Genomic DNA, 14528 nt, shown 5'->3' with positions numbered 1-14528 from the left:
GAGGATTTTTCCAAATTAATTTCACCCATCAGTAACCCCTTACCTACTGATGGGTGTCGTCTTTTACGGGACAGGAAGCCACCCGATGACCCGCCCCTCCGCAGTAGAGGCAGAGTCCCTCCGTTCTCCGTCGGCGCTTTTCTTGCACGGACAAGCGGGATCTCCCCAGCTGCATGGGTTCCGGGTCAGCGCTTACCGCTTCCGGTGTCGCAGTTAATGCCGGAAAGTCAGGAACGGGATCCGAAAATCTGCTCTGCTGCAGGCGAGTCTCACGCTGAAGCAGTCTGGTGTCCACACGGATGGCCAAATCCACCAGCTCGTCCAGAGTCTTCGGAAGATCTAAGGAATAGATCGCATCTTGCAGACGATCAGACAATCCGTGCAGGAACATGTCCCACTGGGCCTCCGCATTCCAGCCGCATTCAGCGGCTAGTGTTCGGAACTCAATCGAGTACTCCGCTACGCTCCGATTCCCCTGGCGGAGTTCAGCGAGGACTCGGGCGGCCTCTCTCCCGGAAGCGGCTCGATCAAAGACCTTCTTAAGTTCTTTTGAGAACAGGTCAAACGTAGAGCAGCATGGTAGCTTTTGTTCCCAAGCTGTAGTTCCCCACTGAGCCGCCTTTCCCGAAAGGAGGGTGATGACAAATGCCACCTTAGATTGTTCAGAGGAAAATAATGACGGCTGCAGTGAGATGTAAAGGGAACACTTAGACAGGAAGGATCGGCACAAGAGAGGCTCTCCAGAATAGCTGGTCGGAGGTGGAAGACGCGGCTCAACAGAGCGACCAGGAACCGCAGGCGCTGGTGACACTTCCGGGGTCGGTGCAGTCTCGGGGGCAGGTGGAGTATCAGCCTGTGCAGCACGAGTAACCAGTTGTTGGACCTGGGATGTGAGCAATGAAACTTGGCCAACCAGGGCCTGGATCGCCTGAGCCGTGGTGGCCAGAGCCTCATCCTGACGGTCGATCCGAGCGTTGCTGTGGGAGACGAACTCGGAGATCTGGGACACACTCGCTGGATCCATGTAAAAGGTCAGTTCGTTCTGTTACGTTTCAATGAGAGTCAGAGAAGATCCAATAGCAAGTGTACAAGTTTATTGTGATGACAAATACAAATAGTGTCAGGCTAGACGGACGCAGGACGCAGGGCAGGAAACAGAACGGGGAAAACCAGATCCAGATTACTCCGCAGGGCCTGAGCACAGACACACAAACATGAGTGATAACAACGAACTGACACAGACACACAAAAGCGTCGCCCAGATATAGGCACCATGATGAGCCTCAGCTGGCGAACTAATCAGACCAACTGAATGACGTCATAACACGTGAGCCTAACAAATCCACATGGATAACCAAAACAAAACAAACCCACGTAATCAACATACACTCCGGAGAAGCGCACAAACCTGCAACCGTGACAATTTTATGATACAAAATTACAATGTTATTTAGTGATGTTTAAACATAGTTTAAATGTTTAAAAGTTAAGATTGCAAATAATTATTTTTTATTTGATACGGTTTTATTTGTGCATCTTTAAATAAATATAAATGAATAAAGTGTTTTTTTTCCCCCTGTTTAGCATAGAACTGACATTATTGTCATTTATAAGGAATTTATAAAGCATAAATAGTTCTCACTTTAGATTAGGTCACAAAACTGGATGAAGTTGTGTTAATAAAGCATTTATTAACATGCAAATTAACAATTACTATATGCCTGAATAAAAAGATATATAAATGTTCATTTAAACCGTTTAGTAATCATTTACTTTAGCATTCTGAAGGATCTTAAAAAAACCAACAATTATGCTTAAATAACTGGTTTATGAACAATGCAATACTTAATTAAGTAATGAAAATGAATCCCTAACAAAGTATGAAAATACAATAATTAAGCACATAATACATGTGCTTATAATTCAGAATACAGCATTTGTAAATGCAGTAACAAACTGCTTACTAACATCTATTAATATAGTTAATGCTTAACAGACAGTGAATTAACTTTTACCTAATGGTTCATAGTGTTTAGTTATTATAAATAGTTACCAACTTCAGTATCAAAAGAAATGTACATTTCAATCTGTCACATTTAAAATTTTGATATTGAAAGCAGCTGTGCTTTTTAAACATTTTAGAGTACATTCATTTCTGAATTAACCCTGCAATTCTTACAGTAAAAACTAAGGATGCGACAAATTTTTATCTCCCCGACGTCATCATCCAAAAAACGGCATTTTTGATTTTCGTCCATAAATGAAAAAAAATTAAAAATGGAGACAAAAATGCTAACATGTACCGTATTGCCCCATCAGTGTTCCCACCGCAGAGTTCAATGACTTTGTATACTCTTTGCATACAACACACTGTATACAAATGCATTATACTTTGCATTGTATACTCAATGCCGACCATTTAGCTCAATATTTCGCTCTGAGGATATTTTACTCATATTTCATATTTCACTTGTTTTTTACCCATATATTTAAAAATATTATATTTCAGAGCAGTTATCACAATATCGTAAAAAAAATATTTATATATATATATATTTATATATATATATATATATATATATATATATATATATATATATATATATATATATATATATATATATATATATTCTTTTTTAAAAAGATATTTTTATCCAAGGTTTTAATATTTCGCTCTGAGGATATTTCACTCAAGTAACTGTATACAATATCTATGCAAGTACCACATATGCTCACTGGAAAAGCAAAGTACACTCAAATAACATCCCCAAAATAGATTTTTATGACGTTTACTATGATAAGTATAGTTGTTGAGTTAAAAAACTCTTTAAAGTTGAGAAAATTACTTTATATTATTTAATAACATTTTAAATAATTAGTACAAACTACTATCGGTTTCAATTTTCAGCTCAATTGCATTCAGAATTTTAAGTTTCATCCCATATAGACTGACAAATAGATCATCCATCCATGCATCAATCAATCATTATTTTTTTGGTGGTAATTTGTTAATCAAAACTTCATTTATTCATAAATCAAAATTCTAAATGCCCAAATTAAGTTATTTCTGAATCAGTTCGCAATGGCTGCAGAATCGAGAGCTGATCTGCAGAGGTGTTGAAGGTCCAGTAACCGAGAAGCAGCTCTGAAAGTTCACTTTCAGTACTGTATGTTGTGGCATGTGACAGACAGTGTACATCCATTATACACCAGCTCTAAAGCTCTCACGTGGCATTTTCTAACCCTGGAGGCTAATATATGCATTCAGTCTGGCTTTAAGTACACTTTAACTCCTATACACGAACATGCTTCTATTTCTTCCTGCCTCTGCGTATCAGTTACACATGTGGTCACGCTATAAGACACGTTATCTGTACATGTGTAAGAGAAAGGGGTGCAGGATTATCTGAAGATCAACTTGGTGGTCTGAAGTGAATTAGTTTGATAGGGTCATTGGACCACTATTGCTCAATCCCGTTTCCTCTACCAATTTTCATTACGTGAACAAATCTCAAAGGGATAGCAGCTGAGCAAACCAGCTTAATGTAAAAAATCTAAATGCCCATTTTTCTTTAGCACAAATTATCTCTATCAAAAACAATAAGATCAATGACCAGTGATGAGAATAACAGTGCTATAAATGAACAGCATGACTAATGGCTATACTATAATCGAGATCACTGAATCGGTTTTCATGCATGCAGCATCTCTCTCAGCCATAGGACCTCTCTTTCTCTGGTGTGTGTGTTCCGAGTTGGGGTGGGACACATGACCAGCCCAGTGACGATGATTGGTGTGTAAGTGAACGTGGTGTAACTGAGAACGTTATGATTGATTTAGACAGAGTCCATTTACATCGTTTGCGGGTATTCACTCATAGTTTTTCCAGTCGCAAACACCAACAACCGAGAGTCAGAACTTTGGCAAATCCAACAAGTTCAAAGGTAGCATTTGCAAACTGTAAATATAAGCACTACTTTACCCTCATTGAGATGAAAGGCAGGATAGTTTATGTATCGTGCAACTTATGCCTAAAGGAAAAGAAGTCTCTGCGTCAGTGACCAGTAATTCTAATCTAATGGAACACCTCAGGTCTTGTGATTTGTGGTTTGTGCAAGAAATACTTGAAGTTCAAAACCATCTATTGTGTTTTATTGTGCAAACATAGTAATGAAAATATTTAAAATGATATCTTGAATTTGATGATTGTCTTTCACATTAGTAGCAAAATAGTGTAGATTAGTCAACAATGTTTTATGTTTATTTTATAGTCATCTGACAAATCAGATTTTTTTAAAGTAACACAACAGTTACTTTCCCTGGTAATTAGTTACTTTTATAATTATGTAACAGTTACTAACTCAGTTACTATTTGTGAAAGTAACTAGTAACTAAAACTAATTACTATTTTTAAGGAATGTGCCCAATGCTGTTAATTACTATGGTGGTAATTGTGACTTGGCCTCATTCAGTGGATCAGAATGTGACACGTTTATGTCACATGTTTTTTTTTTTTCCCTTTTTCCAGCATCTGAACAGAACTTGTAACAGGATACTTACATATCCAAGCACATGGAAGAATAACCTGATACGTTACTTTTCTATTGTCAGTTTAAATTCAAAATAATTAGTCCTCCTTTAAAATAATTTTTTAATATGAAGTGCTGTTTAATATAGATATTTTTTCCAACATATTTTTAATAATAATAGTTCTAATAACTAATTTTTAACAAGTAAATTATTTTGCCTTTGCCATGATGTCAATACATCACACTGTATATATATAATTTAAACTTTGTATTTATACATTTTTTCAGTGTTTTTTTTTTTAGGTAAACCAAGTTAAACAAAATTAAAACTGGATTTGTGGAACTGGCAAATACCTGAAATAAAACAAATCATGCACTATTTTATAGTTTACTTTAAGTAACATTTCCCCAGTTGTTCTTTTTAATCAATAACACCCCGACTTGCACTGTCAACTTTCAAAGCGACACTCAAAGTAAAACACTCTATGTACTCAAACAAATTACTCGAGACGTGTGACCCACAAGACCAGTGACCCAAAACATCTTGTCACATGCTTCTTTTCACAAGAGATTTATCTCTTTCATTAGTGCGTGTCTGAGCTTGTAACACTGTACCCTGGTGCTCGACCAATCAGCAGCTTCAAGCAGGTGAGGTCACCCTTTGCTGCGGCGTAGTGGGCAGGAAGGGCACCGCAGTTTGTCTCCACTTCTGCTTCAGCACCATGAACCAGCAGCCAGTTTACAGCCTCAACCCTCCCGAACCGCGCCGCCAGATGGAGAGGAGTGGCCCCACCAGAGTCCCGATCCTGGACACACACAAAGCACATTAGGAGTAGCAGCGAACAACCATTTCTCATTTAAAACCTTTTGGGTAAGAATTTTTTTGTATTTTTACAGTGTCCTTATTACATATCTTATATGTACTGTAAGTACTTCAGTAATAAAATCATTTACAATAGAACCAATTTGTTTTCAATTTACCTTTACTACTATGTATTTAGATCACAAATTAAATTCAGTGCACTTGTGTTCATATTGCATTGCAGAACACTTATGGTGCTATTAAGCTGGAATACTGATAACGGTTGGTGCTATTTTGGTAACTTTAAAGGTGTGTAAGGGATCGGTCAACAGTGTAATTATAAATTTACATGTAATTCTATGATAATATGAGTAGAGCGTTAAAACGTGTATGCAGTAAATGCACTGTACTAAGAGATTCATTTAAATGCAAGTACATTTTATGAGATCATGATGTTTGTCCAACAACCCTAAGCCAAACCCTAACCTTACAGTAAATACATGTCGTGAATTGATATTACTCTGTAAGTAAAATGTACCCTTAAGCTGCAATGAGGACATTGTAAAATGAGTGAAAAGTAAAACCATTATCTTCATTGCCAACAAAACATCAAATATTCCAATGTTTGGTAAGAGCTAATGGAGTACAGAACAGTCATTATTTATGACAAGATGATAAAATAACAATAATAATAATATTAACAACAATTCCTTACATTTATACAGGGCTTTTCTAGACACTCATTTTTTTTGGAGGGGAATCCCCTCATACACCACCAGTGTGCAGCATCCACCTTGAAGATGCGACGGTAGCCAAATTGCACCAGAGCACACACCACACACCAGCTGATTGGTGGAGAGGAGACATAAGCTGCATCCCAAATGGCACACAATACACTATGCACTTACACACTCAACAGCATAGTATATGTATGTAGCGTCGTCCCAAATGGAACACTAATGTTTTTTTACTAAACGGAAATTTAAACCGTTTCCCTGATGATGTTTGACAGTTGCCAAATTAGGTAAATAAATGACCAAAGTACCAAATAATACCAGCCATGAGTATAACCGCATTCACCATCAGAAGGTGGTATAATCACTCTCATAGGAGAATTTTGCTTTCACAATCCAAAATAAATAAAGTGATCCAACATTGGTGCCCGTAAGCTCCGCCCCTTCCCGCTACGTGAGCAAAGCTATGGTCGTTGAGTGTGTGAAGTGTCCAACATAACACACTTCTTTTTTAACAGCTGAATAAGTGCATTATCCGGGTAATTAAAGTGCACTTTTTTTTCAGAGTTTACAGTGTGAATGCACTACTTACACTATTTATAGAATAGTCCTTAAGTATGCAATTTGGGACGCACCTAGAATGAGGAAGACAGTTATGATATAGAGATGGTTAGGAGGTCATGATGGACAGAGACCGGTGGGCTAATTTGAGATTTTTAACAGCCATAGAGAGTCAGGACCTCGCTTTAACGTCTCATCCAAAAGATGGCACTCACTGAACAGTATAGAGTCCCCATCAATATATTAGAGTGTTAGGAGCAATGACTGTAAAAAATATGGACGACGCGACAGCCCTTTTTCCCATTGAACGCCTTGAGGGCAAAACGCCTGCTTGACGGGAACAAACTGTCGCAAAAGACTGCTGAAATTGGAGCCAGACATGCGCAAAAGGATTGTCTGATGGAGCCAGAGGAGGAGCCGCGAAAATGAGCAGAGTCGAGCTTCCAATCAAACGCTTTATGTAAAATCAACTACGCCCCCCGAACTTCTCAGCATGCGTTTGCTGTCATATCAACACAAATGGATGTAATAACGTTAACAAATATGAGGGTTTTATATATTCAATCGCGCCAGCTCCAGGCCGCAGCGCATAACTTACTCGCGGCGTCGCGGGCTGATTCCGGCTCGCATGCGGCAGCGCCTGCTCGCTCGGCCGCCGCATCTGGCTCGATTGACTCGGGCTGGAATTGGGTAACTTAGTGAGTCCAGGCATCCGGAGTAGGTCCAGCAGAGGTAACATTAGTCAGTCTGAGCTCTAAGAGATAAGTCTCCGGCAGGCGAGAATCTAGCCGGAACTGTGTTTTGCTATCTGGGTGGCTAGGCGTGTATCAGCAAACTAATAAAGCCCGAAAAAAGCCCTGAACTTAGCGAATAAACAGTGTTCCACCAGGATCATGTATGTCAGAAATTATAGTTTACTGCTGAACTCATTTTGTCATGGTAAAAAAACACAGAAATCGAATAATAACATTTCAGTCTACTTCAGTCTCCTGCCGAAGCTCAGACGCCGCGCTTTGAGAAACTGTCAATCACAGCTGTCAATCACGATGACACGCCCAGCATTAAATTACTGCTAAAAACAAACTGTTTACAAAAATGAAGATCTGCACCTATTTCAGCACAATAACCAGTGCCTTAATCGACCAGAACTATCTTTCGGGACATTTTATTGCAAGTGTAATATTTTTTTTTATTTGGGCTCAAGTCTCCTTCATTAACACGGAGGAGGCGGGCTTTATGACTTGTACTGCAGCCAGCCCCCAGGGGGCGATCTAACGGCCGAAACCTTCACTCAAACGTAGGCTTGCGGCACACTTGGTTAGGAGCCACACAGACCACAGGTTGAGCACCCCCTGCTGGTCTCACTAACACCACTTCTGGCAGCAACCAAGCTTTCCCATGTGTTCTCCCATCCAGGTACTAACCAGGTGCAGCACTGCTTAGCTCCAGTGGGTGATCATGCTAGCTGCCTGCAATTATTATAAGAATATTAACTTATATTATTAACTTAATTATAAAGAATAATATTCTTGTTCATAACTAAGAGAATTAAATAATCCATGATAACAGATTATCTGAAGACCCACAAGAAATTTCTTTCTACCTGTAAGCATATAAAAAGTAATATCACTTTGTTATTTGATTTATAGGTTGTTGATTTTTGTGTGTGTGTGTGTGTGTGTGTGTGTGTGTGTGTGTGTGTGTGTGTGTGATTGATAAATCCAAGTCATAATGAATCGGCCCTTATTCAGTCATTTGTTTGTATGGTGGGGCATAAAATTGTGTTAAAAGCCTTTGTAAACTGTATAACAAGACAAGATTTGATTCAGCTGTTTACACATCTAAATCTACCCCAAGCATGTGTTAAAACAGAGTAGCAGATCTGGCCAAATCAAAGCATGCAGGTCTCACAAAAAAAGTGTCTTATTACATACTGTATACAGTATGCCTCAACAGTTCCCAGAGACATGAGCTTTATTCATATGCCTAAAATGTGTTCTACCAGAACATGTTAACAAAAAAAGCACAACATCATTAAGGGGAATACAATGTTTGCCCTCAATTTTCTGCCAAGAACTTGATTAAGGAGCAAGATGACCTAATGAGATTTTAAAAAAAGCATTGTAGTGCAAGAACAACAGTGGACTTTACAGTTTACTACACTCTCAGAAATAAAGGTACACAAACTGTCACTGGGGTGGTACCTTTTTAAAAGGTAAACATTTGCACCTAGAAAACCTGTATTAATACTTTAGGGGAACATATTAGTACCTAAAAATTTTAAGACAGACACTTTTGTACGTTTTAGGTATTAATATGGACCTTTAAGGTACAAATGTGTACCTTTTGAGAAGATACCACTCAAGTGACAGCTCACGTATCTTAATTTCTGAGAGTGGGCACCTTTGCTGAGCTGCACACTTCTGACTGTCAAGAACATTGAAGATTAAAGAATGTTTTATAGATTATTTCAAATAAACTGGAGGTTTTGGAACCATGGATCAGCAGAGTGTGCCTTGTGGTTACAACAGCTTTGCTGTAGCAGTAAGCAGAAACCTCAGTACATGAAGAAAATTATTTATACTTTTAAGTTTTTAACCATTTAAGCAAAGACTGTGATGCATAGATTGAAGCTTAATATTCTTTGAATTTTCCTACAGGACAATCAACTTAAAGAATGCCATTAAAATCCACTGAAGCTTGTTTCAGTATCATTGTAGAATGTTTTTAAGTTGGCTGTTAAGTATTCAGGTTTAAAATGAAATAAAATAAAAAGTTGATGAAACGTGAATAAAACGGTGTTAATGTGAAAAAAAAAAAAAGATTATCTGGCATCAAGAAGTTGCTCTTCAAGCAAGGAATCCCATTTGAAAGGTGACAAAACTGTAAGCACCTCCAGTGGAGGCAACATTTATTGAAGGTTATGGAGAACAAAATATTTTTTTATGAAATTTGACTAATTGGCTGGTGGGGGCAGCATGATGGCTCAGTGGTTAACACAGTCACCTCACAGCAAGAAGGTCGTGGGTTTGAGTGCTGACAGGGACCATTTCTGTCTGGACTTTGCAAGTTCTCTCCATGTTAATGTGTGTTTCACAGTCCAAAGACATGCAGCATAAGTGAATTGGGTGAAACAAAATTGGCCATAGTGTATGTGTGAGAGTTGAGGCTGGAAGGGCATCTTTCAGCAAAATATATGCCAGAATAGTTGCAGGGTTATTCTGCTGTGGCGACCCCTGATAAATCAGGGACTAAGCCAAAGGAAAATGAATGAACGAATAATTGACGGGATTGAATAGTTTTTCCAAGTAATGTTTAGAGAAAAACTTTAAAAATCACAATTTTTTTTATGTACAATTATCACTATTAATAAGCCATTACTCTTAACAAGCCATTACTATCAATAGTTACTTTGATTTTGAAAACTTTAGTTATTTATTTTATTTATTTATTTATTTTTAATTTTTGGCTTCAATAAACTTTCCACAGTGATTATTTATAACTTAAACTGTATAAATTATATTGAATGTTTTTGGGGAGCATAATGTAAATGTCCCATAAATAGTAAATCTGTATAAAAAGTATGTATATCACTCAAAATACACTGAATGGACAGCAATAAATAGTAAACTAATTATTGTCCAGGTAATGTCATTAGTATTTTACTAAATATTAATGCAAATTCAAGACATGATTTTTTAAAAACACCTTCTCATGATCATAAAAAAATGAGATTGAGATTATCCCCAATTTATTCTGGAACTGAATGAATTCTAACTAATACATTTGAACTAAACACAGAGGAAAAAAAACAGAAACATTATTGATAATAATATTAATAAATGCTGTCATTTATAATTTTATAATTGAGAACACAACCACTAGTCAGTCTGGTAAACTGCTGCCACTGATTCCAGAATATCCAATTAGAACATTCAGTTTGACAGAGGTCATCTCATGATGTCATCCCAACATCATCATAGCAACTGGGTGTGTATAGTCCGTTTAACTATAAATCTACAGCTTCTGACACAGGCTCTGTTCCTTCATCAGGCCATCACTCCCCAACTCCTCCAATGTGATCGAATTAGTGTAGCCATCTTTATTTAATCAGACCAAGGAAATGTTCATTAATAATTCAACCACATACAACTTTGACCTCACCTTGGCAAGCACGGGCCTAAAAAAACTCCCAGTAAGACCACCAACCTGGAATATTGTTATCACTTTAGTCCATGATAACAAGACACTTAAAACATCTGCTTTAACAGAGCCCAGCTGCCTATAAATTAGATCAAGAGGTTGTCGATGTTAAAAAAGCCGGTTTGCATTAGTTTGGTGGGGGGAGAGAAGGGTCTCGGCGGAGCAGTATATGGCCTGTACTCCCATGGCAAGCAAACAGTGCTCACGGTTCGGTTCGATTGAGCCCCTCTTACCCATCTGCTCATGATTACAGTGGTCATGCAATACTACTGAGCAAAGAGTAAACAGAGCAAGGGAAAGTCATGTAATCACACCATTCACACCGTTCTACGGTTCCTGTACTGGATGACCTACTTATTATGTAAGGTGCTATATTTGGAGCAGGTGTTGCTTTCCTTTATTATCGCTTGCCATGGGACTGCGCAAGGTGCTGCAAAAAAATTTTGGTAGGTAGTTTGCATCATTCAAAAAGTTCATATATTGTATATACCGTGCAGGATGTACTGAGGCAGGTCATTAAAGGGACAGTCTACCAATAATTAATACACTCACTGGCCACTTTATTAGGTACACCTTACTAGTACCGGGGTGGACCCCGTCTTAGTCCTTTCTCGGCATAGATTCAACAAGGTACTGGAAATATTCCTCAGAGTATTTGGTCCATAATGACATAATAGCATTATGCAGTTGCTGCAGATTTGTCAGCTACACGACAATTATGCGTATCTCCCGTTCCACCACATATTAAAGGTTCTCTATTGGAGACTGGTGTCTCTGGTGATTGTGGCGGCCATTTGAGTACAGTGTACTCATCGCCATTTTCAAGAAAGCAGTCTGAGACGATTCACGCTTTATTCCATGGCGCATTATAAGAAGATTGGTACACTGTGGTTATACAGGGATGGACATGATCAGCAACAATACTCAGGTAAGCTGTGGCGTTATGGGGTTCAATTGATACTAATGAGCCCAAAATGTGCCAAGAAAATATCCCCACACCATTACACCACCACCACCAGCCTAAACCATTGACAAAAGGCAGGATGGATCCATGGTTTCATGTTGTTGACGCCAAATTCTGACCATACCCTCCGAATGTCTAAGCAGAAATTGAGACTCATTAGACCAGGCAATGTTTTTCCAATCTATTATTGTCCAATCTTGGTAAGCCTGTGTGAATTGTAGCCCTAGTTTCCCTTCCTTAGCTGACACGAGTGGCACTCGGTGTGGTCTTCTACTGCTGTAGCCCATCTCTCTACAGGTTTGACATGTTGTGCGTTCAGAGATGCTCTTCTGTATATCTCAATTGTAACGAGTGGCTACTTAAGTTACTGTTGCTCTTCTAACAGCTCGAACCAGTCTGGCCATTCTCCTCTGACCTCAACAAGGGATTTGCTCCCACAGAACTGCCGCTCACTGGATATTATCTCTTTTTCGGACCATTCTCTGTAAACCCTAGAGATGGTTGTGCTTGAAAATCCCAGAAGATCAGCAGTTTCTGAAATACTCTGACCAGCCTGTCTGGAACCAATGACCATGCCATGTTTAAAGTCAATTAAATCACCTTTCTTCCCTATTCTGATGCTCAGTTTGAACTTCAGCAGATCGAGATTGGCTGATTAGAAATTTGATAAGAAATTTGAGCAAACGAGCAGTTGGACCGGTGTACCTAACAAAGTGGCCGACTATATTAAAATATATAAATATATTTAAGTTAATTAAATACTATAACCCTGCCTATTGTGAAACACAGAGTACTGTTCAAAAGTTTAGTCTAGGTAAAGTTGTTAAAAGTAGTCTTTTGTATGCAACAAATCAGCATTTATCTGATCAAACATGTAGAAAAATACAGACAAATAACTCAATGCTGTTTCAAATTTAAAAAGTTAAAAGGTGTCTTGAAATTCAATTGAAAAAAATAATATAAATCTTGAGTTATGTCAACCAAGCATTTTTTAGAGTGCAATAGCACTTTGAAGTTACAGGGTATTTTAACAAATGTTATAGGTGTGTGCCAAATCACATAGATTTACACATTATTGTAGAATGAATACTGTAGGTCAGGGGTGCCCAAACTCGGTCCTGGAACACCAGTGTGCTAAAGAGTTTAGTTACAACCCCAATTAGACACACCAGAATCAGCTAATCAAGCTCGCTCTAAGTATACTAGAAAATTCCATGCATATGTATTGAAGGAAGTTTGAACTATGCAGGACACCGGCCCTCCAGGACTGAGTTTGGACACCCCTGCTGTAGGGAGTGCATCTACACCAAACATTCTAGAATAGAATAAAATCCTAGATGATGCACTTATTTAAGAGATAAACAGAAGTGTGGAATGTTGGACACTTCACACACTCAACGGTTGCAGCTTTGTTCATAAAGCAGCAGGAGGGCTGTTATCGATTACTTTATTTTGGATTATGCAAACTTCTCTGACGTGAGTGATTATGCCGCCTCTGACAGGAAATATTTGTACAGTTAGTAACTAATTTGGCAACCGTTAAAGATCAACTGGAAACAGTTGGAATTACTGGTTAGTTAAAAATAATAATAATAATAATTTGAAATAACTCCAACATCAAACACTACACTGTTGAGTGCCTAAGTACATATGTAAAAGTGCATAGTGTATGGTGTGTCATTTGGGGCGCAACTTATGAAGCATAGACTGAAGTGTAATTACAGTATCTTTGGACTTTATAACAGGACAATTAACCTAAAGAATACATCCAAATCCACCAAAGCTTAGAGTCTAGAATGTTTTAAATGTCCATTCAGTATTCAGTTTTGAATCTTATTAACAACATTGAATAAAGCAGTGGCAATGTAAAAAAAGAGAGGTTTTAAAAAGTAAGGAAGATTCCATTAGAAAGTTGAAAAAATGTAAGGACTTTCAGTAGAGGCAACATTTACTGGAGGATATAAAACAAGATTTTATACAAAACAAAATGTTTGGGGGTTGAATACATTTTCCCATTAATGTTCATTAATGAAAATCTAAAAAGTTTAACAGTAAATATTTCATAATTTTGCTAATGGCAACAATGTTTTGCAAATCAAGTGTTAAATAATTGCACTTTCAGCTTTATATAATTATATACACATTGGGTTAAATATTTTACCTTAATGATGTATAATACCTTATTATACATCACTGGCTTCAATAAAACTACTAAGATATTAATATTAGAATAAATGGGTGAGAAAGTGAAAGAAATATGCTCACAGTCTCAACATAATGAATAACAAAATGTCTTTTCTACCATGAGTAATATTTAAAACTTTAGGTTGAGTAAAGTTTTTCACAGTATTTTTTAATCCTCACTGGGTCTCGATTTATCTGATTAAAAATGTAGAAAAACTATAACATTGAAACATAACAAGAATCTAGACATGATCCTTCAGAAACCATTCTAATATGCAGATTTGATGCTCAAGACATATAACATTATGAACACTCCTAATATTTTTTTTAAGGAAACAAAGATACAATCTTTTACACAGCAGCTTTGCAACAATGTAAAAGTACTTCTAATTTTCTGCTCAAATTAATGTGTCCATGCTAAATATGTTTTTATTCAAAAATAAATTAACTTTAAAAAGTTTAAGCGTTAAACTGTAGTACAAGTAGATGTCTAGTAGAAAGCTCATGCTGCTCTTTTCAATACATTAAAAGTGACTGATGACCGAGGGTTG

At 37.6% G+C, this 14528-nt stretch overlaps 1 protein-coding gene and 1 long non-coding RNA gene across 2 annotated transcripts in view; one reads left to right on the top strand and one right to left on the bottom strand.

Moving 5' to 3' along the window:
* espnla (espin like a) overlaps positions 1 to 14528 on the bottom strand; it is a 48820-nt gene that overhangs the window by 29509 nt on the left and 4783 nt on the right. The window contains exon 3 of the mRNA XM_073954139.1: positions 5145 to 5335. Within this exon, the coding sequence (XP_073810240.1) occupies positions 5145 to 5335 (191 nt within the window). The remainder of the gene's footprint in view (positions 1 to 5144; positions 5336 to 14528) is intronic.
* On the top strand, positions 5123 to 9435 carry LOC141386285 (uncharacterized). Its single transcript, XR_012407975.1, has 3 exons — positions 5123 to 5400; positions 6057 to 6883; positions 7949 to 9435. It is a non-coding gene; the product is annotated as an uncharacterized lncRNA (long non-coding RNA).

The sequence above is a fragment of the Danio rerio genome, chromosome 6 (assembly GCF_049306965.1).
Source record: "Danio rerio strain Tuebingen ecotype United States chromosome 6, GRCz12tu, whole genome shotgun sequence".
In the NCBI taxonomy this organism is placed as follows: Eukaryota; Metazoa; Chordata; class Actinopteri; order Cypriniformes; family Danionidae; genus Danio; species Danio rerio.
Note: the sequence above shows the minus strand (reverse complement) of the source record. Positions and strands in the feature narration are given on the sequence as shown.